Here is a 26922-nt window from a genome sequence, read left to right as displayed (position 1 = left end):
GACAAACTGAAATAAAACCCAGGATCTGGGTGTGTCTGCATTACCACCCTATCCCCCAGTGCCGCAGCAGATCTCATTCAAGTCAAATTGGAAATACCAAAGTGGTTTATGAGGCATAAGGCATGTTCAGCTCATGTTCAACTGCTTCCTGAAACCTTTCAAACTATAATGAACATTTTAGACCATATTACCAAAGAAACTAAATTACTAAATGTATTAACAGCATGTTTATAAGTTTGCCTTGCCATAGTAACAATAACATATGTATTTTTCTGGGCTGATTTTAAGGACTGTTCATTCTAACACTTCACCATGAGTAATATCCATGTAATTCTTTCAAAATTACCAGTTATTATTTCAGCTATGATCATCTTGCCAATAGAGAGACCAGCAGCATATTGAATTTCAAAGTGGAAACTCAAAATGCCTTTCTATACCAGTATCCTCCAGGAAAAGAAGATGTCCAGAAACTGTAGTTTTTTATATCAGTTGTTGGCTAATTTCACCACTGCATTTGTCCTCTTTATAGTGGTTAGAGTGAAGTATGGAAATGCAGATGGTGAGTACTGCAAATTTCCCTTCTGGTTCAATGGCAAGGAATACAACAGCTGCACAGACGCAGGACGCAACGATGGATTCCTCTGGTGTTCCACAACCAAAGACTTTGACGCAGATGGCAAATACGGCTTTTGTCCGCACGAGTGTAAGTAGATCATTGTTTCTACTGGGTTTTTTTGTGGTAGACTGTTCCCTACTTACTTGCCCATCCACTTCTCCTTGTACTTTTTCCACTTCCTTTCTGGCAGATTTATATTTGCTGATCTTTAATATCTCCTCAGTATCTAAGCAGACAAAACTCCCTAAAGGCTCCCTTGGTGTAGGAGAGTTTGTAACTGATAATGATGAGGCCAAGGCCTTTCTCTAAAAACAAGGACATATTAAAGATATGTCTGAAGCAATGTTGGCCCCATATATACATCAAAGACACTACAGGTTGAGCTTCACAAAGCAGGGAAGACAACTACCTTTTAGAGTAAGGATAGGGCCAAATTTGGAGATGGAGCACACTAAATGACAGAAATCTCTCCCTAAATTGCAGGCCATTCCACAAACAATTGAAATTGCATCTCCTTCAAGAGCAGTAACTGGCAAACACTATCAGCTAAGGATGAAACCAAATAAGCCAAACGTCTATAGCTTTGCATACCAATTTTACCAGCTGATGGCCCGGGTCCTCCTAGTCTAGGAGCCATTTTAGTGCAAAGTGAGGCTATTATTGTCACAAATCACCTTTAAATGGCCTCATACTGCTTTTCAAAATAAAAATGATTGAATTTCAAGTAAGTACGTATCCCGGTACAAAGTTATTTATATGTTGGTACATTGCAAATTGCTAGCCAGGAAAGCAGTCACATTTTTAGAATTTAGGTTTTTATTTATAACGCAGGTCTTAGAACTCTTACTTATAAAGCAGTGCCAACAGCTCACTTTAGATACAGGAATGACACTGTATTTCAGAAATCATAACTCTGTATCAGTATCTATACAAAACTGTTAGAGGGTCTAGGAAAACTAAAATCATACTTAATTTCTAACTTTTTGGAATGTGAACAGAATCCTCTGTTTCACAAGCAATTTATTTCAAATTTGGAAACACTCATTTACAGATTAAACAATATGTGTAATGCTTTCATGTAGCCATAACTTTTTAAAAATATACACAACATGATTACCTTTCAAATGAAATTATGACAATATGTTTCCTGTTTAACATCAGGAACACTTATTTATATGCTTGAAAATCTTGATGAGTCTACTGAATACAAGATTTCAGACAATTTATTGTTATATGAGTGTTAATTTCATCTCCTGTATATCACACAGCAGGAAACCTTTAGAGAAGCAATTAAGTATAATTGGCTGTAGCCTATTGTGCTGATTTATCAGCAGTGAGTGGAGAAGGAGCCACTTGCTCCATCTCCTGTTTGCCAGCTCCAGGGCTGCCACCTATACTCACAGACATTCCCAGTACTGCAGTTTTCCATATTCACTTATTTCCCTTTGTACATAAGTGATTACTATAAGCGTTTGGCAGCAGGGAGTGTTTCGTCACTCATGTTACCTTACATCCTGAGCAATGGATCCACAGGGTCACTAAAATTCCTGCCTGCTACTGCTGTGTCATAACAAATAATAAGAGAGTTATGAAAGAGAATGAAACAGAAAACAATGGAGCTTTTGTTGGACTCATGCTAATCCTGCTTGGAACAATAGTACTAAACTTATTTATAATATTATGGCTACATGCAGTCAGTACAAGGAAAGAGAATGCAGGTTGCTGAAAGAAAATTAGCGATGCTTAAGATGCAAAGCTAACAAAACAAGACATGTTCAGGGGTTTGCCAGACAAAGAATGCAAAAGCAGAGGCCGACATGTCCCAGGCAAGACTCAACAAGTACTGTAAAAACACATGTATGTACATTAATATGTATGTGCCAGTTAAGTACACATAATTTTTGGAAGACCACAGATATGTGTATGTAAAAAAAGTTCAGATACTCTGTCTTCAAAACTTCTCTGGTATCCTATTGTAGCCAAACACTAAATGGATTCCTGCTTGACAAATTTTAGGGATTTCTCAAGTTCATTTGCAAGACCACACAGTTTCCAATGTAAGATGACAAATTTTCTGCATCAGGATGCTACTGGTTTTCAAAGACTATCTGTTGTAGAACATACCAGTCTTCTAGCCCTAATGTGATAAAAAAAAATTCTATAATTTCCAAAACCCTGATCGCCTGTTATAGATCACATCTTAAGCTGGATCTACCATGGTGACAGCTATTTATACGATTATAGGGGATGAACAAGCAGGAGTGTGAGCATTTAACAGAATTCAGTTAATTAAAAAAAAAAGTTATCATTAGTTACATGACTTTCAGAATTAAGTTCTTCTGCCTAACATTTACTTCAGGAGATTATATACGTGCATATGCACATACCCGCACAATCATTTTTTCCTAAAACTTTGCCATCTCCTTCGTTCCCCACCTTTCCCCAAATCTCTTCTCCTTCAGGTTAATCCTTCCAGCTGGAAAAGAGCAAAATTGGCCTTATTTCTTTAAAATACTCCAAATGCTCAGATATAGTCGGAATGAAGCCAAGATTATAGGTAGCTGGACAAACCGAGATCCACATACTCTGACTGATACCTTTGTAAAATCCCAAAGTCATACAAGACCGAAAATCTAAGCAGTGAAGCACTCTCAGGGAGAGCTGGTTCTGGAAGTTGATGTTCCTGGAAATGCTTGTGTCAAGGTTTCTGAAACGGAACAGAAGGGTTTCAGCCTTTTGTTTCTGATGTAATTGTTTCGCAAGATCCTTGAACAGTTATGCACAGATGTTTCTTATTAAATTCAGAGCAGTATTGTTCACTCATTATTCCAAGACACCATTTGCTAAAACCCAGCTAATAAAATCGGATAGGGGAGTATTTACATCATAGAGTCTGTGTTGGGGGCGAAATTCCTAGTTGTCAGTGTTTATTTCTCTCCCATTTAATTCACTTAAGTTAGTTTTAATTCTTCCTGTTATAGAGCCACGCTGCATATTTGGAAACATTTTTAAAGCTATGGTACTGCACCAGGCTTTTCTAATGTTAATCCCAGATCTGTACCCTAATTTTGTAGGCTGATTCAACTATCATTTGTCAAAGCAGAAAGCTGTCTACCTACTAGAGAAATCTTACGCAGGTGTGCTGAACCTCTTCTTTGCCATACAGGATCAAGGGACCTTGAATCTCTTTCTTTACCAAACTCCACTGACACTACAGGGAGTTTAGGCTTCTAACTTTGTTCCCCTGATATTCAACGTTACTGAGATCTGTACTCTGCCTGTACCTCCCTCACACTGATCATAGTTCTTGTAGGCTGCTGCTCGACTGCTCTCCCAGGCAGAACCCTCATGAAGCTGCAGCTACCTCCACCTTGGACCTGTGCCACAGGGTTTTTAGCAGCCTTCCAGCCTGAGGTTTCCTTACATCACAACTGGCTGATTTTTCTGGGAAGAGCTAACAGTGCAGTGCAGCTCGCAGATTAGTAATGTCCAGTCTGAATCTGCTCTCACACCAGCATGTCTTCACTGATTTTTAAATTGCTGAGCTTAGCATGATGCAGAACAAGATTCAGGTTGTTTAAGATACCCTTACAAGTAAATAAAGCTTTCGTTTTGTTTTGTTTTGGTTTTTTTGGGGGAAACTGACCTAGTCTCTGTCTTTAGCTTTCATTTACATTAAAGCAAAGAATTTTCTAGTTAAGGTGGGGGGGAGGGGACAGAGGATTTGAAAACTTAATAAACCACTGTTGTCACCATCACATGATGTTACCTCAAGCAAAAAGAAAAAACTGCATTTTGACTGTGACTCAGAAACTGCTTTGCATGGAGTCCAAGAGATTGACTTTCCATAAGGTTTTTGCAATTGAGCCACATTTAAACCAATAAAAAAAGGCTATTGAAATACAGAGTGTGCCAGATCTAGAGCTTGAAGCAGCTCATGTGGTAAATGAGTCATCTAAACAACTCAGTTTAATTTTGCCTTCCAATTCTATAATTTCTTTATAAAAAAATAAAGACTTTCTCCAATCATGATGGCCACAGTCCTAGTTAATGCACATTTCCTAACTTATTACAGCATCTGAGACAAATACAAACATTTGAAGCTTGCTCTTTTGGGGAGGCACAGTGTGTGTTGCAGTTATCTTTTGCCTAGAGATAGGACCTCTGTGTGGCTGCTTCCATGTCCAGGATGCAGAAGGATACAGATGAGAGCTCAGCCAGATCAGAAGTTCAGCAAACTCGCGTGTGAGCCAGGCCTGCAAAGCTCCAAGTCCTCTCCTCACTGGGACTGGAACTTACTTCAGTAACTTACTGGTTCATGCCCCCAATACTGTAGCCAATTACTGATTTAAGTGGAAAAGGCAAAATGAATCATCTGTGTCACAATACCCCATTTGTTACAACCCTTCCCAGTCACCCTTCAGCCAGAAAAGTTCTTGGGTTTTTATTTATTACTACTCTAAAAAGTGAAGCATGCTCATAAACAATGTCTCTTCCCATCAATGTATCAGACTAAGCAAAGGCAAAACCCCTGAAATCCTGCACAAAGACACTGAGGCTATAATGGCTTTTTGGTCATCAAAAATGACAACAGCAAAGTTAGAAATAACCTGCCCAGCCTTCCTACATACACGTTTGGTTTTTAGCTGTAGCTTTAAACTGGGGGAAGGAGAGGCAGAAAGGTGTCCCCTCGGGCACCTTAAAAAAGGCCAAATCATGCATACTTTATACTGGGAATTCAAACAGATGTGTTTCATTCTGAGGTGCTGTTCTTAAATCTCAAGGGGAATTAGCGCACGGCTGCATGAAGGATTTTTTTGACTCTGTTCAAGTGCAAGGCCTGGCCCAGTTTGTCGCCCTCACAGTTTCCTCTCACCAGTACATGGCACTGACAGACACTGTCCTGCTATTGAGGATTCCCACTGATAAAGCAGCTGAGAGAAGACACAGCCAGGTTCACAAGATATCAGATGCTCCAAGCCACCTGCATTTTCACGTAACTCAATTTGGACATACATTTTTAAAATATCAGCATGAGAGATTTTATCTCTCTTCCTCTAGATACTCCAGAAAGTTTACTAAAATCCTAAAAACAGATCCAAGAACTCTCAAATTAGTTTAATCTGTACTCCTTCATCCATGAGAGAGATTTCTAGTTCTCAGGGCTGAGCCATGTGGCCTTGTCTGTGTATGCAGACAGACAATAAACAACACCTAGAAGACCAATAGACTCCCTTCAGGAACATTAAGGAAGCAAACAACAGGAGAAGCCTCCAGTGTTCAGCTTTGTCGGAGAAGTAGTACGTCCTCTCTTGTTTATCTATTGAGTGCCTGAGCCCAGCTGCAGGGATTCTCAGAAATCAGTAGCAAAGCAAAGTAGAGGAAAAGCCTACAGGTTATTATCTGACTTTAACTCTCCTGTATGTCAGTATCTTAAAGAAACTGAAAATGTACACAGATGGCCACTGGGAAAAACCAGTCTGACTTGTCTGTGGCTCTGTACAAAGTCTACCATTCTAGCTAACATTCTTGATGCAAGGTAAATGAATCAGCAGAGCACTAAGGAACATGAGTGACTTTCTCAGAATCCTCTTTCTAAACGTTGTTTCAAGAAGGGATATTAATTTTATGTTATAAGGCAGGCTATAAAGGATACACACAATTCAAACCACATTCAAACAGCTTGGTAGAGTTTTCTTCATTCCCAGTTCATTTATAAAGATCAAACAGTCATTCCTTTCTAGACATTAGTGAGATTATAACATCTCTTGTCTATTTTGCCAAAGCATTTCATTTTTGGTGTAAAATAGAAGTTCTAAGTGTGAACTGCAGCACACATGACAGCTGTCTAATCTCTGTCAAGACCTTCACACGATACCATTGGCACAACATGATTCCTTGTTGCTATTGAGCATTGTGTACTGACGTTCTTCTCTTTCGTTCTCTCTACAGCACTTTTTACAATGGGTGGCAATGGTGATGGGCAGCCATGCAAATTTCCCTTTAAATTTCAAGGCCAGTCCTATGACCAGTGCACAACAGAAGGCAGGACAGATGGATATCGATGGTGTGGAACCACTGAAGACTACGATAGAGATAAGAAATATGGATTCTGTCCGGAAACTGGTATGAGGAACATTGCTTGCATAGCACAGTCTAATTTGTCATTGTTTGAAGTAACAAAAGCCTCCTGTTTTTACACCTCCACCAAAGCACACAGAAGTTGATGAGTTAGGCACAATTTCAGCATAGGTGGCCAAGGAAGTAACTAGAACAGGAGCAATCTGTGTAAACGATACGGTATGCCATAGCACACCAAGCTTATCAGGGATACACAAATGTCATTGAACCACAGGACTAAATGTCTACCACTGCAGGGTAATTATGAGTAGATTACAATTTGTTAATGGCCCTCGGAGAGAAGTCTCATGTGATGGAAGAAAGCATGAATAATATTTTAGCTTAATACTTACCATTTACACTTGAAAAAAGAAATCCTGTTTAGTATGTTAAGCTTGAGTTAATAGATCTTCTCAGCAATTCAAAAGAACTAAGTAAAATGGTTTAGTCAGGAAAATAGATTTCTGCTTTCTTCACAATTTTTTATACTTTTTAACTTGAGTTTTATTACATAAAGGAACAAAAATTAATTTATAGCTTTGTATAGCTTGGCAGATGTTCAATTTTAGGATACAGACTAAAGCCATAAGTATTTAGACTGTATAAGTTCGCTATGGCAGTTTAAAATCTCAGGCTTTTAAACAGAGCCAAGGGAAAGCTACATTCACCCTGTTGCACCCTGAAGCTACATTCAACCTACATGCATCCTGTTTTTTGAGTATTTTGAAAATGGCCTAAGCATATGCAATAGGGATTTGATGTATTGGTATTTGGCTTCCTGTTACTTTTGATAACCAGGTGTAACCCTTCACTTTTACCTTACAGATGTTTAAAAAAGAAAATTAAAAGAAAAGAACAAATTCATTCTAACTTTCTACACAGGAAGAGAAAAATCTAAAGGATAGTTCAACAAACAAAAGAACCAATATATATAGAATCAATATATCCAAAGTCCTAGGTAACACAGTCTCTATCACTGGAACCAAGAAATACACTTAGTTTAAGCTTCTTTTTCAGCATAAGACATTACTGCTTGAGGTAGCTGTGATTTTTTTCTTCTTTTTTTTAAATTTCTGGCTTATTAATTAGTAATAATGAATGATAAATAAATAACAATAAATAATTAGGGACACAACCAGCTTTGCCTCTGTGTTGCTCTTCTGTACCTTCCCAGGTAATTTGAAAGGAACTGTAATGGCCAGGTAGCAGTGTAAATGAATTTAAGTGAGTTTTATATTCTTTTCCTATTCTGTTTACAATACCTACTTTAAACTGTAATTTTAAATTTAGTTACACCCTCTTCCCTCTAGAAAATACTTGTATGTGCATATACAAATGTTATTTCTTACATATTACTGCCATATACTACAGAGATAAGAACACACTGAGGGGAAAAATTTACCAGTTTTTGCAGAAACACTGGTTAAAAAAAAAAACCAAAACCAAAAACCAAAAAACATTCACATTTGATATCCTTTTCTTTAGAAAATGTTTAAAACCATATGCTTTTAAACTGTACCCTGCTGTCAGCATAAAACAATTCCTCAATTTATTTGATATGACTCCTCTTCTGGACCTTTTGGGTTTGTTTTTTTTTTACTTCAGAGCTTATACTTGAGTAGGACACCTACTAACAAGGTGGATACTCAATAGCTCTTTAACCTTTCTGACACTAAACTACCTTCGACCTATTTGAGACACACTTTAAAACAACACCAGGAAAGACCATCAAAAGATACTTGCTACGCAATCACCTTCCACAAAACACTGTTAACTGCTGTTTTCTCAGAGCTGTGAACACAAGTCCAGGGCTCATTCTTACTCCCACCAAAACTACTGGCAAGTTCATTGCAGTGGCAATGCCTAGACTTTTTCCTTTTTTTCTGTCAGACAATTTTCTTTTCAAATACTACGTTTAATCTTACTCCTCATGTTCTTAAGTGGATTGCAGATTTTCTCCTTGCTTTCTGGTTTTAGTGTGTAGTCTAGGAGAAGATGCATCAGCTTAATCTCGCAAAAGGGACTCCCTTCACACTGTGGTTTTCTGTCATTTTCTGCAGCCATGTCAACAGTTGGTGGAAATTCAGAAGGAGCCCCTTGTGTATTCCCCTTCATCTTCCTTGGGAATAAATACGAGTCCTGTACGAGTGCAGGTCGCAATGATGGCAAGCTGTGGTGCGCTTCTACCGGTAGCTATGATGATGACCGCAAGTGGGGATTTTGTCCAGATCAAGGTAACACAGTTTGTCAGAGCAATACAATCGTAACAGCATATTGACCACACCGATGATGTCACACTTACAATGATTTCATTCTCATACTTATCACTCCTGTCTGGTTACAGTACTTCCCCCCAGCCCGAAATCTGAGCAAAACCCCTACATTTAAATGTAAGACTATTGTTAAAGAGTCAGTCTCAGAGCTCATCTGCCTGAAACATTCAGATTTTCTAAAATTATAACAATGAAGTATCTTTCCAAAATATAAAAAACAAAAAAATTTGAGAAATAAATAAATGTTTTTCTGAACACCAGTTTTGACTTCCAAGGCTAAAAGCCACAAGTACTATAGTATTTCACTAGTATGTCATAATTACCCTCTTATATTGGCCAAATTAGGAACAAATGCTAAATGTAAAAAATTAATACCTTTGTGGCCAATATTGCTGAAGATGAAAAACACGTTTAAAAAAGGAGAGAGACAATATAAAATTTGTATGGTGAATATAAGTATTTAAAATTATTTTGGTTAATCTTTGCCCTTATTTGTAAGGTAAAATTAAATATAGCAAAAGGCTATATTTATTAGGCTAAATTTGGGTAAAATTAAATATAGCAAAAGGCTTTTTACACATTTACAAACAAATGCTAGATTCAGGTTTTTCTTTTAGGAGGAGAATAACTGCCAAATTTCAAAGACTGTTTGGGCATAATTGATAAAATGTCGTCCTGTGATAAAAGATTTTTTTTAACCTAACAATATGTGGTACAACACTACTGATCCAGGCTCTGTTCACAGACACACAGATATACAGACCTGTTTATCACTTACATGTCACTTCATGATGTAAAGTAAGATTTGAGGTCTAGATTGCAAGTTTAATTCTTCTGTGCTTAAAAAAAATGTCTGATTTTATTTGCTACACATCCTTTTTTCACAGAAGTATTAAGACTGTGGTCAAAGACATTTGCATGTGAGATTTGTATGAGCAAGTATCAGCTACAGAAGGAAGTTTTAGAATCTAATGAAATGTCATTTCTGGCAATGTGTACGACATTCACCATTGGAGGCTGTACATATTATCATATTCATTATTGGGAGATTTTTGATGGGTGGCAAGGAAATAAAATTGTAAGTGTGGTACACTTCTATTTAGATGCAAGCAGCTAATACTATCTTGCTGTGTTATTTAGGATACAGTCTCTTCTTGGTTGCTGCTCATGAATTTGGCCATGCTATGGGATTAGAGCACTCTGAGGATCCAGGAGCTCTTATGGCCCCTATCTACACCTACACCAAGAACTTTCGACTTTCTCAGGATGATATTAAAGGGATCCAGGAGCTATATGGTAAAGTCCTCCCTCATCAGCAGAGCCCATCAGAAAAGCATGGAGCACAGGTTGAAATTTGGGACTCTGAACTTGCAGTAAATTACATACTTCACAATACCACCAATGCCACAAACATCGTCTGTTCCTTTTTCCCTGCTTTCTTCATATTATTACCACCATTCCAACTTCAATCAAATATCACAATTTAAGGATGAGGGGTCACTTATTTTACTGAACTAACAGGAGCCCCAAAACTCCCCATAACCAAACTTTTAGACGAAAATTTCTACTGCCTTTACTGGGACAATGAAATGTCATGCTTTTCTCTAGCTTGAAATACCTGATGTGGGTGGTTTGGGGTGTTACTGTCTACAACACCCCGAGCTTCCCAGATTGCAACTCCCTGTAAGAGGGGAAGGACGTTGTTTCCTGTCCCAGCTTGGAAACAGTTCACATTGCCTTCCCACAACAATTCAAGCTGTACTGTCACAGTAACATTTGCAGAGTGTGTGGGAGCTGATACTTCAACATTAATGTATTTGGCAAGCTCCTGGAGAAAAAGTGGATTTAAGTATTTTTATGTTAGTACATCTTAAAAATTTATTTTTTTCTCCACAGATACTCTTAGTAAAAGGCATAGGAATTATTAGGATTAAAGTTCCTTCCATGTATACATTTTCTACCTTGTAGAGGCACAAGTATACTACAGTCAATTAAGCAGACGAAGAAAATCTATACCATTTCTCTTTCTGTGCTTTTCACTTTTCTACTGACATATCTTCCTAATTGTAAGTGACTGTATTTTACCGTATTCAACACCTTAGGAATGATAATAAGAATATACCAAAATGATTACCATGAGACACTTTTTTATCAAAAATCTCATTTGAATCTTCATTTTTGCCTTGTTCTTAGCCACTTTAATTAAGATTGGGAATTGAGACATGGGCAAGGTTAAGTGAATTTTCTAAGCTCACATGGCATATCTTTGACAGAGTTTAGAATTTAACCCAGTTCTCTCGGGGCACACTCCAAAACCTGAGACAAAACTGTCTTTCTTGCTTCGTTATAACTGATATAACCCTTTACAAACCACCTTCTATATAAAACAAGTATTCAAAAAACCCTTTGTTTTCTTGCATTAGAATTATCTCAAATCAGCCACACTCCACTTTGTTTCATACAGTAAATCAATGTGATGTCTAAGAAAAAAGGCAAATGCCTTATAAGGCAATACAGCAGCAGCCAAATAAAAATAAAATAAACCAGATGGCAAAGCGTATGTTCTGAAGAGCACATTTTGATTATTGATGAGGGCAGAAAGATCATACAAATGCCTCAAAATGCGTCTTTGAAACTTGCAAAATATTGGTACTTCTAGAAAGAAGAGAAATCCACTTTGATGTCTCTCTCAGCAGAGTTGTGGATAGTTCTGAATAGAAGGACTTTGAAATGTATTTATCTTCTTTTTAGAAGCCAGTAAAAAAAAAAATTGCAATGTTAATATTTGAACCCAGTATAGCCACTTCTGAATATCTTTCAAGTTAAACAGACAGCTCAAAATGTACAGACAGTTACACAGGCACAGGGTCTTGAATGAGGCCACACAGCAGATTAAGGCAGGACTGGAAGCTAAGGCCTTCTCAGCTGTACTTGACCACCCTTCTTCTGAGAAGACTTTATTATAAATTTTTTCTCCTTCAAGCACTGCCTCCAAATTATTCCCCTTCTAGAAGTCATGGTAGTTCATCTTCTCTGTAACCCATGCAGCACTGTATTTCAGTGTAACAGAATATCTGTGTTCATCATTACAGAAGTATCGACCGATGTCGAACCTGGGCCAGGGCCAGGACCAGGACCAGGCCCACGTCCAACCCTTGGACCTGTCACTCCAGAGCTCTGCAAGCACGACATTGTATTTGATGGAGTCGCACAAATTAGAGGAGAAACGTTTTTCTTCAAAGATAGGTAAGTGAGATAAATTGCCTACCAGCAGAGCCTCAGGTAGAGGAATCTGTATTATATCTGACGTATTCAACAAATTCTAGAAATTTATTATCAGGCACAATCTCTGCCCTCTCTTTTGTGTGTTCAGAGGCAGCAAAGTGTCCTAATCAACTCCTAAGGGAAAGAGATGGCAAATTCTGGTTTTACAGTTAAATAATATGGCCTTCTTTGCCACAAGGGTAAACTGCTGGCTTGTGGTCAACTTGGTTTCCACCAGGACCTCAGGTCCTTTTTCACAAAGCTACTTTCCAGTCTGTTGGCCCCCAATTTGTACTGGTGTTTAGGGTTGTTCCTCCCCAGGTGCAGGACCTTGAACTGGCCTTTGCTGAACTGTGTGAGGTTCCTGTCATCCCGTTTCTCCAGGGGTCAAGGTCTCTCTGCATGGCAGCACAACCCTCTGGTGTTATCAGCCACACCTCCCAGTTCTAGGTCATCAGCAAACTTGCTGAGGGTGCACTCTGCCCCAGCATTCAGATCATTACTGAAGTTGTTAGTCTTCTACCCAGTACTAACACCTGGGGTACACCGGTAGTTACTGTCCTCCAGCTAGACTTCGTACCACTGACCGCACCATCTAGGCGCAGCCACTCAGCCCATTTTCAGTCCACCTCACTGTCTGCTTACATCACCCACACTTCAACAGCGTCTCTATGAGAATCTTATTGGAAATGGGAAATTAAAAACCTTTCTGACCCACTCTCCCCTCATCTACCAAGCCAGTCATTTCATCATAGAAGGTTACCAGGTTGGTCAAGCATGATTTCCCATTTGAGAATCCATGCTGACTATTCCCAACAATCTTCATGTCCAGAAGACATTCTGTAATTAGAGATAGGTGACATGATTATGCCATAAATTCACTTTTTCTTAGAACTACTCTCAAACTTAACTTTGAGACTCTGGAATTTTCAACTTCAGTCATTATTTTAGGCAGTTCTGTGGTGGTTTTTAATTTCTGGTCTCTGCCCTACACTGGGATTGAGCATGCCAAGATGCTATGACAATGACTGGGCTGGTGGTAGCTCTAGCTAAAATCAGGAGAAGGAAATGCCGCAAACCTCACAAAAAAAGCCTGTTGCCATGATATTTTCTGCCCAATTCTAGAGATTGGAGAGCAAAAATCAACCCTGGTGTCAGCCCTGCCGGCTTCTGTGGAGTGACACGAGGGTTGCTTAAAAGGGTGAAGTAGCTGGGAGACACATCCAAACTTCTATAATGCTTATGCAAACCAGATATGACCTGCAAAATCTTTAGAGATTTACCCATCTGTAATGTTAATCACAAAATTAGCAATGGAAGAGGTGTTATTAACCAGTCTATTGCCTGCCAAAGAAGGATTCATTCTCTATAAAATATTTCGGGATGCCTCTTGTAGCAAAACCTACAAGGACTGTAATTCAGCAATGGAAATCCCATCACTTTCAGTGGAGTAGAGCTCTGGAGGCACTATCCTTCCTGATTTCACTTCATATAGTCTGCAGTCTGGGGGAAAGCTTCGAATCTGATTGCAGGAAAATTTGCAATCTCAATTTCTAAAAACACTCCTCCAAAAAAGTAGTTCATCCAAAGCTAGTGGCAATAATATCAAATGCCTCTTCCACCATGGAGACACTGTTTTAGCAAATCTTCAGTTTTAGCATAACTTTCATTATGATAGACTGGTCCAAAGAGGATCTGTTCCTTTCCCATGTTCATAAAGATACAATCATGAAAAACTGTGAGCGAAGTCTTGTCCCTGAGTGGTTTAATCCAGGTTGAGTCCAAAATCCTTAAATAACAGTATAATGTGACTCATGGCTGCTGTAATAACACATCAAGGACACTGGTGATTGGGATAGGCTCCATGTGTCCAAGGCCTCCAAGGCAGAAGACACAAAAGGCATTTTTGATGCAAGAGCAGAGACATTCCTGATAAAATTAGGTGGCTGCACAGCTGCAGCTCCCACTGTCTTTGCCAGGGCCTCCTATTACCCAGCTGCTCAGTAATGAAGAGCTTCTCCTAAGGAGAACAGGACTTGGCAACACCATGGTGAGAGAAACTAAAGCTCCTTTTTTCCTGCCACAAATCAATGCCCAATTTGAAATCATTTATCCTTAGTTACCCTGAACATTCTCCCAAAGCCATTGAAGATGTGGGCACAGTTACATTCACTGCGCGTGCCTAAATCAAACACTGTCCCCTATCATACAGAAACATACACAAGCATCTGAAGCTGATGGAAGTATTACAACTCACCTGTTCATTGCTTCTTGCCAGATGTCAGCTGAAATTTAAAAGCAAGCAGGAACCAACAGACAAAGTCCCCCTCACAAAACAGCAATTTAATAGTTATTTGTATCTCTTTGTGGTGTAAAGTCCAGCCACCTCCTCCAGATTTACATTTTCAGCTAGAATATATAAAGGATTTATTACTATGCTGCACGGTTTAACTCTAGTCACCAGCTTTTCGTAACAAAAAAATCACAGTCAGTTGGGTAATTTTACAGGCTATGGTATACAGTAATTCCTTCAGTGCATTTCCTTCTAGTTCCTGTTTATGTGATACCCAGAATAATGGTGCTTGGGCTTTGAAGTTTGACTTAATCTTTATCACAAACTTTGCGTTTTAGCAATGCAGAAATGGGATTGAAAACTTCTGGTTGTAAAAACATAATGTTCCCCATTTCTATTACAGCTGCTAGGGGCAAAAAGGGTTCATTCAACATGTCTGTGGGGACCCCTATGATACCTTTTCTACTATTGCTCTTGGCCCCATTAGTGGCAGGCTACGACTCCTTACAATCCAGTGATTCCTAATGGCAAGAAACAGCCCTTTCTTGGCCACAAAATGGCTCCACAGTACCAACAGATCAGCCTCACAGAAAGCCAGCACTGGACCCTTCCACCAACAAGCTGCACACAGCTGGCCCCACCACCCTGGCCTAACAAGTTTGCCAAAAACACTGCCCACTTTGGCTAGCATAGTCATCAGAGAGCTAAAGTATTCACCTCAGCTCAGTGCCTTCAAAAGGAAAAACATAATCTCACAGCAGTAAAAAAATCTTTCAGGTTCCACAGTATTCACAGCACACTGATACTCTTTTGCTCACTTACGGGCCCTGGTTTTCAGCCAGACCTCCACCTTGCTTCTGCTTTTGTAAACTGGTAATCATGCGAGGCTTGATCCAACACGGAACAATTTTAAATCTAGTCCTAAATCAGCAAAGTGATTTAGTATTCTATATAATCTCAACAAAACAGAAGTATTTCACATTCAGGTACAGTTGGTCAAAGAACTATGCAAATACCAAAACAATCTGTTCATGCTTTATCTAACATGTAGCAAAAGCAGACAATTGTTGAATTGTTTTGCTCTGGAATGGCTTTGCCTGTCAGTCTTGCAGCTTTCCAAATATCAGGCAAGCAGCATTATGACTCACTTTTGGAATTCAAAAAACAAATGTCTATCATGTGTCGTGTGACTTATGATTCATGAAAATGACCACAGCATCCAACTGTCATATTACACAGGCAAAAGGACTAAATAGCAAAAAGGAGGTCAGATCAGATTAATTCTTTCAAAAAAGTATTTTTCTGTCCCCCCCTCAAACCAAGGAGATAAAGGAATTACTGGAGGCGCTGTTGGCCACACAGAACAGTTGGGCTTTTCCACCAGGCACAGAATCCTCCAAGCAATCAGAGTGCCTGAGTACGGCATTTACACAGGTGGTTTTGTTCTGAAAGTGAACAAAAATTCAAACTTCTGAAGTTTACCAAGACATTAAAAAAGACCCACTGATTTGGTCCCTTTATATAACTGCATGTAGTAATAATAATAATGGCAAATCTTTTTTATGTTAAAATATAATGTAAAATACTTACTGTAACAAAGTATTAAATCTGTCTATGAACATACTAAAATTTAACCTGAATGAGTTAAAAGATTTCTAACATGTTAAAAGTGAAATGAGAAAGCCAAATAATTAATCTCACCATTTCCTCAATAAGATGAGTAGAAAAAAAAATACATCCTACCCGATTCGAAAACAAAAGAAAATTCAGCTTTGACAAAGCTTCCCTTTCCATGAGAAAACCTCCCATTTTAACAAGTCCCTTGAAATGTGTGCTTTAATAAAAACCCGGTGTTAAGTCTCCATTGGCTCTGGAAAGTTTGGAATTCATGCAGATAGTAATTATTAGTGCTGACTCAGTCATAAATCAGGTCCAAATTTGATTGAGAATTCTGTAACTTGGATTTTTAAAAGAGCTACTTTTATGAATACAGTGTTAGAAAGATTTGTTATATGTATTTCCATTTCATGTCATATTGGATCTGCTTTTCTGTCTAAAAAAAGACATGCACGGAACAAATGCTATAGCCTTTTACAGCATTTCACATGTCTTTAAATGCTGTCAAGAGCAAGACTGATTAGCTAAATGCCTTATTCCTTGCCTCTTTCTTTAAGTGAAAATTTTGATGAGTTATGCTCAGAGATATTTTTGTACATGTTAAAAATACATGTATGTATGCAAAATGAGAGTTAACATATTAATTCCTTAATTATTAGTACCATATGACAGGTTAAATTAATACGTATTTTTAATTAAGAGACAAAAAACCAATGTACTTGCCAGTTGTACTCTTCATCATATCAAACATTATAGTTTATCATAATTCAGTGTGCAGCAACTAATCGTACTTGCAAATGCATTTCAAAATGTTTTATTAGTCTTAACTAACTCTGTTCACAGTCAAACTTCTGTTGATAAAAATAAAGCAATTTATTAAATGAATATAGGACTGCTCCTCCAAGTTTTAGGCAAACCCAAAATTCAGTTTCAGATCCTGGGTTTCTTAAAGGTATAATTATTCAAGGTAGGAATGGGTAATGACTATTTACAGTCTGCAAAAAATAAGAGGCCAGCAGCACCTGGAGCTTCGGCAACATAATAATGGTAAAAGCTGTCTGACCTGAGAATTTAATAGCTATAGCTTGGTGCAAGAGTGATTCCACCAGCCTGCTGATTTTTCATTTTATGACCATGGCAAAACTTTTGTTCTGTTGGGGAAAAAAGTTGTTCATTCCATGGAGAGGAAATAGCAGTGCCATTTTTAATACAAAAAGCCCTCAGCACAAAGCTCTGCCGTTTAAAGATAATTACAGCTTTTAAAAGATTAAATCAAATGATGATCCTACTTATACATAAAATAGCCAATAAATTACCTTCTGCATTTCTCTAATGAACATTTTTAGTGCTTGCAGTTTCTTTTACAGGCGAGCTCACTTCCAAGCAGTTTGATATACTGTTATTAAATTTGAACTTTTAGTCACTACAATAGTAATTGCAAGAGCAATTCACAGAATACAAATCTCACTTTCTGTCAAACACTTACCCGTCTGCTCCTTACACAACAGCAGAAGAGCTCTAATAGTTTAAATGCCTTGTAAATCAGTTTATTTGTATACTCAAGCACAGAATACATTTTGCCCTGATACAAAAAGCAACAGGAACTCCAAAGCAATCAGTGCAAGCAATTTCACCTGCACTCCAGCATGCAGCTTATTGTGCAACTGTTTTAGCAACATGCTTCTAAATGAATGATTCGGCTTTTCAGTCACGGTAGGAAAACAGTTACAAGCGTGTATTGCTGGTAATGTGTGTGTGTGTGTGTGCATGTGTATATATGCACGCTCATGTGGCCTTTGCCAGAAATTATGAGAAACAGATGTGCTGGTGAATTAGTTCATTGTAAATCTCGCACAATTTTCTGTTCTGCCCAGATTCATGTGGAGGACTGTAAACGCCCGAGGAAAACCCACAGGTCCTCTTCTTGTTGCTACATTCTGGCCTGATCTGCCAGAGAAAATTGATGCTGTCTACGAGGCCCCTCAGGATGAGAAGGCTGTATTTTTTTCAGGTATTGTTTCAAGTTTTAAAATGTGAGTAGCCATTTGCATAAAAGTTGCATTCAAGCTCAGTTTCCTCTGAGTTGTAACTGGGCCAGGGAATGGCCTGCCTAAGAGCCAGTATAGCCAGCAGGTATGGGTGACATCTCAAACACCCCATGCTGCGGATTTTAGGACAAAGGCTGGACCTGAAAGACTCTGAACAGCATTCAGCCTCCATTTCAACAAAGGAGAGCTATAAAGACCTAGAAAGACACCTTCCACATTAAGCAAGACTAAACAAAGGTCAATATTTAAAATAAAAAGCAACAACAACAGTGGGAATTCTTGTTTCATCAGTCACTGCTCTGTTTTTCCTCTGTTTCCTCTCATTTTAATTTACTGTCTCTGTACATGTTGCTTGAGATTAGATCTTCCCTCCCCCCCCCCCATGCCTTTCCTTGTCTCCTCCTCTTTTGCCAAAGACTGACTTCCACTCTGGCTTCCAAGGATCTGCCTTGGTGGCTCATCAGGCAGAGGATACAGGCGGCTGTGCTAGCTGCCGCCATGGGAGAGGAGGACAACAGGAAGCACAACTCTGTCCCTCCTAAGTCACACATATGGTTCAGCTGTGCTGGCCAAATTAGAGGAGCTGGGAGGCTATTTTCAACATGAAAAACTCAGCCAGCAACAACTGGCTTCCAGTATCTACTAAAAACATGACTAAACATCTCCAATCATGTAAAAACCATATGGCTGATGCTGCTGTACATTTTCTGCACAGGAGGGAAAAAAAATAATGATAATGTATTCCACATGTCTCAAAGGTCATTTGCTTTAGTTTACATGGCAGGGAGCGGGTGGGGTGGGGGGAGCTTAAAAAAGTTTTATTTCAGGCAAGCCAAAACACTTTAAATATTGAATATACTATATATAATCTTATTACATCTAAACCTCTCTCCCTCTCTCTGTAATTTCCAGGAAAATGTAACTAACCTGCTTTTTAAAAAAATAAAAAATAAGAACTATCAAACAAACAAAGATTGGTTTGAAAGTTACGTTACTTACTACTGAGACCCACCCTTTGCTCCTGAATGGTCAAATAGTAACTTCTCTGGAACTCAAATGCTACACTATACTTTTCTTGTATTAAGACTGTACTTACTTTCTTTCCCACTAGCACAGAATCAAAGAAATGTGCTCATGAATGAATCTTTCCATGGCTTTCAGTGAATCCACCGAGGGTATTTACTCAGTGAATTATAATACCATGTAGAGACCGCAGAATACTAGTACATCTTCCACTAGCACCTATTTGGAGAGACATTAGAAAATGTTGCATGACAAAAGACAAAAAAAAACAGGAATTCTGGGTGAAAACTTCCTGTTAATCACTCAACAAAACAAATGGAGGGTGAACATGAGCTTCTGCATTTGACCTTCAGGTGGCCGTGCCTCGTTTCAGACTATCTCCGTCATACAAAAAATGACCAATATTAACTATTTGTTTTAACATAACCCCAACTGTATTAAGACAGCACCTGCATCAAAGATGGGACAGCTAAGGGAGGAAGCAAGAGCAAGCTGAGGTGAAGTCTTTTGCTGAGAGGCAAGCAACACTGAAGAGGCAAAAGCAGAAATTGTAATCACAGTATACCTGCACTTTAATCTAGTACTTCACAGATGGTAAAATACTAGAAAGACTAGTAGTGCAGTTAGTGCAATAAAATGTCACATAACAAAGCATAAAAGAAGAAATACTACTCTCTATCTGATTAATAAACAGTGTTTGTTTGCTTTGTTTTCTCCCCTACTTAGGAAATGAGTACTGGGTTTATTCAGCCAGTAACTTGGATAGGGGCTATCCAAAGAAACTCACCAACCTGGGACTACCCCCTGATGTGCAACGTGTTGATGCAGCTTTTAACTGGGGCAGGAACAAGAGAACATACATTTTTGCTGGAGACAGATACTGGAAGTAAGATATATTGAAGTGCTGGTGGTATGTTGTTAGCCAAGCTGTGTCTCCAGGGCTGAATGCATACTGAGGTTCAGGAGGCAGAGGGTGCATCTTTTGAGAATGCAAACCAAAGGCTGCCAGGACAGCACTGACAGCAGTGGCGAGTGAGGATGCTGAACCAGGGAGCGTGTCTAGGAAAGCGCTTCAGTACAGCAGCAGGAGACTAGCTTGCAATGGAAGAGGATATCTGGGAGTCTGTCAGGCTGCTCGCCACTAACAACCCATCCCTCAACCCTTATGTACCAACTGCCCCACGTCAGTCTCAGGCTCTTCAGAGGGGCAAGCTGTCCCTACTGTCAGCTCACAACTGCTGGGAGAAAACTCTGAAAGGAATTCCTTAAAAATGGGCTGATCTCCAATCACTTGAAGCCAAAGACTGACCAGATTGCCTTTGAAATTCGTTCACTAAACCATCAGGTTTGGAGGGACTAGATGTAAAAGAAACAGCAGGGTGCCTAGCAAAACATGCTAGGGATGACTGTAAATCCTTTCAGCAGCTGATGTACCAGTCACTAACACATTTGCTCCACTAATAGAATTGGCACTCAGGAGATCTGACCAAACCACAAGAAGTGTATCTGTTGGTACTTCGGGAAAAGTCTTAGCTTCAATTCATTTTGACAGTCTCGACAATCCTTTTCATGTTTCCGGTACATGCTCAGAGAAGTTTTTGTTGCAAAGAACACCACAAATGTGATATTCCACAAATGCATGTAACCCTATTTGCACCAAGGTTCCTGTTCAAAAGGTTGTATGAGACGCAAAATACGATGCAATGTAAGCAACCACACTCAGGTGACCTGCTACCACACTCTATCCAGGAAAGATACTGGACTCTTAGATTAGGAAAGAATGTCCTTAAAATGCCTCAAGGCTATTACTGTGGTAGAAATAAATAACCTATATTAGACCTGATGAAGAGTCTACTAATTGTATTTAATAGAATTTCATTATCATAACTGGCAGGAAGATCTGGCAGGAAGGATCACCTTAAAAAGCAGAGGCACTTTGGTGCTTTGAGGAACTGTGTGAGTTACCTCAGTGCTGCCTATCAGAATGGCATGAAAGCAAAACAGAGACACTAACTCCTGCTTTCACCATCAGAGGTCTCTTCCAGGAACCAGACTTTACTTCAGGAATGCAGACATTACACAACAGGATGAAAGTTAAACCATTAATTAACTGACAATTTAGAGGAAAGTTAAACATCAGAAACACCCACCAGAAATCGAAAAGATTCTCCAAGCTATAAGGGTTCCTTCTGAGAGATGCTCTATATGAAGTACTAAAGGAGGTCTCGGTATAATTGACTCCATTTTATGGCAACATTAATTTCATGTTATGATCAAACTGGATAAGTGTCTTTATTATATCCTAATGGCTGTGGATTCCTGTAAGTAAATAAAATACCCTTTCACAATTGCCACTTGATCATAACTTTCAATTACTCTGAGGATAGTACTCTTCTTCATTATCTAAAGGAAAAAAATAAGAACTTAAAAGCTAAAGAATGTTATTCATTTTTTAATGTCGTATTGTAGAAACCATCTTAAACATTTGCAAGTAGTTCTAAGTAGTTCTAATACAGCCATTTGCAATACCTTGAACTCCTACCCCAAATCTACAGACTATGAGTTAGCAAAGCTGCTGGTCTCCTCTGTACCAGCTATTGGTTTGATTAACTGTGCTCCAGGGCCTCCAAGCAATTCATCGCTTTAATCACAGACAGTATTTCTATCAAAGTACCTTATCAATTGCAGTCACTGCGGAATGCATAATTTGTTGTTAAGGCATCAAAATAAGATTAAGTGATTTCCATCTGTGTAAAGAAGAAAGCAAGCAGTTGACAAATATTTCAGAAAAAAATGCATCTCTGTTTAACACAGATGCTATAACCCTTAAGTATGTGGCTGGTTTATTTTATACAAGCGCTCTGCCACATGGAATCAAAATAGTTACATACCATAGTCCTTCCTGTGCCATTATCACACTTACTTTAAATGGATTTTTTGGAAACCTTCTCCTCTCCCTCCTTCCAGCCCCAAGCTATTTTAGTGTTGTTATAACAAGATTGATAAACAAAGTGAAGTTTTGTGACGGAGAGTAAGAGGAACCGGCTCAGCTTCCACAGCTGGTTTTAAAGCTACACAGCAAGGTACTAGATTTTCCTTAAATATCCAAGGAAAAAATAGTAAGCAATTTAAAGTAATAATTTAAATCGATTTTAACCAACCTACTGTTCATCTGTGCTAGTGTAACTTTGGATATAATCCAAGCAGTTCCATACAGCAATGAGGGAAAGATACATAGAGAGATACATACAGATACAGATAAATAGAAATCAAGAACATAAATGCTTCCCTCTTTCCAGTACTAGTCAAAGATGACCTCTCTGAAGTCCACTGCTCCTGAAGAAGTGCTGCTAGGGTGACTGAGGCCTCACATGCATTGGAAGCCTGGTTCAAACTCTATGCCATGTCATTGCTTCTCAGGACATCTCCACTCCTCCTGCTCAGCACTGACTCCTATCTATGAATCAGAAAAATGGGAAAACAAGGCCACAGTCTTGCTCCTTCCACCTTCACTCTCAAGGACCTTTCATCCCTGGGACATTTATTCCCTATATATGGAAAGGGAGATCCTGGATTACTTTTTTGTGGGAGTGTAAAACTGGCTTTGCACAAATCTATCTTTGCACTCTACAGTGGAAAGCACACAGAGTAAATGAAACAAATGATCATCTGCAGATGTGGATACAGACAGATCCATTCACTTCTGAAGGATACTGCAAACTAGATTCAACTTCCATGGAGTTAGGTGGATTTACATCAGCTGAGTTTTTCCTCTTTAAAGCATAGATTGTGAAAGCCATTGTGGTTTGGGGTTTTTTTTCCCCCCAAAGAAAAGCATATATTTTTAACTTGGCATTTATCTGTCGATCATCACTGAGAGAGAAAGACTGTGTGAAAATAACAGGGGGGTTTAATGAAATGTTAGGGAAAGTAATTAGTAATTTAATAGCAATCCATCAATTACATGGACTACAAGCATATTTCAAAGAAGATTTGAAAAAGATAGCCATTTCACACTAAAAACTGCTATCTTCAGATGCTGGCTGCTGCCTGAAAAAAGTTACCTTTCCTAGAATTATGTTTGGAATTTTAAAGCTACTTTTCTGAAAAAGGTTTTGCTTTCTAAGTGTATTTTCAATTCAGCAAGAATTGCATTTCCAAAAGGAAAGATGTGAAATTTCACAGGGTTTTAAAGGAGTCAGGAATAATTATAATGAAATAGAAACAATGTTACATCTCAGTTATTATATTTCTGTTTGATTGTTTTATATAGTCACTTCTGCTGAGGACTCCCTGAAATATTATGTTAAATTTTAACATTAAATACAGATTTGTAATGCAGGGATATAATTTTCTTCAGGTACAATGAAGAAAAGAAGAAAATGGAGCTTGCATCCCCTAAATTCATTGCTGACTCTTGGAATGGCGTTCCAGATAACCTCGATGCTGTCCTGGGTCTTGGTGACAGTGGTAAGCTGTAATTCTGATTCAAGTCACTAACAAGCTCTCTTATTTGTCTGCTGTGAAACTTATTAGAGACTTTAATTTCTTGTGGTCTATGAGTAGGAGCCAAATTGAGCCAAATTCCCATTCAGCTTTGCAAACCACTGGTTCAAACAAACTTTTTTTATCTCTTTATTTTCCCATTAAATATCACTTGATAAATACCCTACTAATCACAGTTTAAACTTTTTAAAATCAAACATTTAGGGAATATGACCTCTCCTGAATATTTTTATCCAAGCAAATAACAGTTACACTAATTTCTCTTTTCATGAAGGTAATTTAATTTCAATCTGCTACAGCTCTTTATCATTTACTTCCTTGATGCTGAATACTACAAAGCTTAACAAGGCAAGAAACAGCTTTTATTAGCATCTTTCCCCTTTTCTTCCTTGTGTGTTTTTTGTTTTGTTTTTTGTTTGTTTGTTTTTTTAAAAAGGCTATATACTGTCTTGTTTGAGTGTCTTGAAGCATCTTACTGCTTTCCATTGCAATGCTGTACAGGTCTAGAAACCTGCTATACAAATGTCAGACAGGACATGGAGGAAAGTAATCAGTGATAAAGTCACTTTTATGTCAAGATGTCCCTGAGGCTCAGATATGGGTTCATGTTGGTTTTCCAATTTGGGCATGGGGAAAATTAGCTCTGTGGAGAATTCTCTTTCCAGTGTAGTTTCAGACAGAGACTAAAGCGACTCCTGCAACCCAATGCCTGATGCACAGGATGTCCTAACACCAGAAGACATGACTGGGCCAGTCCCTATAGCTTGGAAATTTCCCATCTTCTTGACAGCTCCATAGGCTCCTCAGTACCTGCATGTAGTCCCAGCACCATTTCAGCATTATCCTGCTCTAGCATAGTCAGAACTCAAGTATGACAACCTCCTTGATCACAGGCACAAATGGGTTGTATTTTGCTCTTTTTTTTAACCTCCTATCAAAGGCAGCTGAGAGCCCAGTCCATGGTTTTAAGTGGCCTCATATTTTGCACAGATATGCATATATGTCTGGAAGCAGTGCTGATATCACGAGTCTTGACTCGGTTACATTTTCAATATCTATTTTGCCAGAAAACATTTCTTCCCAGAAAATTCTGGCTCACAAAATGATAACCTGACTTCAGGCTCCATTTAACAAGACCTCTCTTCTCCAGGATGGGAATTTCTATGTATTTTTAAAATAAATCTTTTTTTATTGTATATATATATTTCAGGAAACAAGTCTTCCAGTTCATTAAGCTTCATGAAATCAAACAGACAAAAAATCTTTGATCAAGAATTATGTGCTCCATAATCTGAGTCTGCTTTTTTATTTACCTTCACAGGGTACACCTACTTTTTCAAAGATCAGTACTATCTCCAAATGGAAGACAAGAGTTTGAAGATTGTTAAAATTGGCAAGATAAATTCTGACTGGTTGGGTTGCTGAACTGTATGAGATATTAATAACCAAATATTTACTTTTTCGATATATGCCTTATCTGTAATTAGAAATAGATCTGAATGCTAATTACTGGACCAGTCTGGTACTGGCACCAAAACATTAAGTACCAGTACTGTACACATCAGATAATTTAAGAGTGTTTGCCTCCTCAGTATACAAAAGATGTTTACGTATATATTCTGGTACAATTTTTCAGTTTTCATGCTAGTCATAGTAATGCTAGTAACAGAACATCCATCATTCTTTATTCCCTTGGTGCTTAAACGGAGGATTGAAACCATTGGAGACTGGATCACGCCGCTGTGTTATACACGTCCCAGATAGGCTCAAATGAGATGTACCAGCAGTGCACTTTGATTTTATTTTTTTTAAATACAGCTCTGTTATAAATAGATGGTTTGTCTTGATGTTTTTCACCCTCTTGCGAGTTTGATCATTACTTCCACTTATTTACATAATAATACAGGAAGACTGTCAAAGGCACAGGTTGCCTCAGGATTTGATTTGTGTTGATGCATGATGGAATCATGGCAAGAAACTGTGTTAAAGTATTGTTTTAAAGTACTTTTTATTTTAATACCTTAGTTAAATTCAGCAATTTGCTTCATGCACTTTGTTACTACTATATAACTTGTTTATATGGACGGAATGACTCAGATTTTTTAAGTCAATGCGTTATACATAAAAGCCAAGTATTATTGTTTAACTTGTTTTATTTTTCTGTTCTTTATAATATTGGGGTTTTGTTCAGTTAGGTTTTTTGCTTATGCATTCGGCAACAGAAAATGTGCTTTTCACAATCTGATAGAATGTTTCTCATTAAAAAAATAAAACAGAAAAGAATGTCCCACACATGAAGTGCCAATGATACAAATAAAATCAAATTACACTGTCAACACTTCTCATGGCCAGGCTTCCTTGTATCATTTAAAATTAGAAATTCAGTAGCATGTTACAGTGAAATACCTGTCAAAGGAAAGCCAGTATTTCCCCAGTATATAACTGCATATTGGATTTATTTAGAAACCTAGATTATTTTCTCTGTTAGTTCTAAGATGTAACTGCAGCAATTTACATTAAAGAGATGATACGGTCCCACACCTCCACGAAGCCTGCTGCCTTCTCAGAACAGTTTACATGCCTGTCTATTATCCACGCTCTTTCTCCTTATCAGCAGGCTACCTCACCACAACCCAGACAGGAAGAGTCAGCATAGACACAGTGGTATCTGTATCCTACAGGGAATATAAGCTTGAGAAACAGAGATGTAAAACCTTACTCCTGCCCATGAGATCAGACACCATTTGGCCAAGAATCTTATCCAGCTCCATGCACATTAAATGCCTTGTGAGACTCTATGGACTGCATCGTGCAAGTGGTCAACCCAGATCCTTCTCAACATGTCTCTCACATTGAGTCCATGATTCATACAACTGGCTAGCAAGCTCTGGTCAGGTTTGTCGTTATCTCAACCCTTTGTGCCCCACGTTGGGCGCCAAAACGGACTGTTGTGGTTTAACCCCAGTCAGCAACTAAGCACCATGCAGCCGCTCACTCACTCCCCCTGCACCCAGGGGGATGGGGGAGAAAATCAGGAAAAGTAGTAAAACTTGTGGGTTGAAATAAGAACGGTTTAATAGAACAGAAAAGAAGAAACCAATAATGATAATGATAACACTAATAAAATGACAACAGTAATAATAAAAGGATTGGAATATACAA

General features: G+C 38.5%; 1 protein-coding gene across 1 annotated transcript in view; it reads left to right on the top strand.

The window, feature by feature from the left end:
- The window catches only part of MMP2 (matrix metallopeptidase 2), a 36017-nt gene extending 9921 nt beyond the window's left edge, over nucleotides 1-26096 (top strand). The window contains exons 5-13 of the mRNA XM_049805016.1: nucleotides 530-703; nucleotides 6569-6742; nucleotides 8797-8970; nucleotides 10150-10305; nucleotides 12102-12255; nucleotides 18058-18194; nucleotides 19981-20140; nucleotides 23615-23724; nucleotides 25082-26096. Of these exons, the coding sequence (XP_049660973.1) occupies nucleotides 530-703; nucleotides 6569-6742; nucleotides 8797-8970; nucleotides 10150-10305; nucleotides 12102-12255; nucleotides 18058-18194; nucleotides 19981-20140; nucleotides 23615-23724; nucleotides 25082-25185 (1343 nt within the window). The 3' untranslated portion in view covers nucleotides 25186-26096. The remainder of the gene's footprint in view (nucleotides 1-529; nucleotides 704-6568; nucleotides 6743-8796; nucleotides 8971-10149; nucleotides 10306-12101; nucleotides 12256-18057; nucleotides 18195-19980; nucleotides 20141-23614; nucleotides 23725-25081) is intronic.
- The last annotated feature ends 826 nt before the right edge of the window (nucleotides 26097-26922 follow it).

Source organism: Accipiter gentilis, chromosome 7, assembly GCF_929443795.1.
Source record: "Accipiter gentilis chromosome 7, bAccGen1.1, whole genome shotgun sequence".
Classification (NCBI taxonomy): domain Eukaryota; kingdom Metazoa; phylum Chordata; class Aves; order Accipitriformes; family Accipitridae; genus Astur; species Astur gentilis.
Note: the sequence above shows the minus strand (reverse complement) of the source record. Positions and strands in the feature narration are given on the sequence as shown.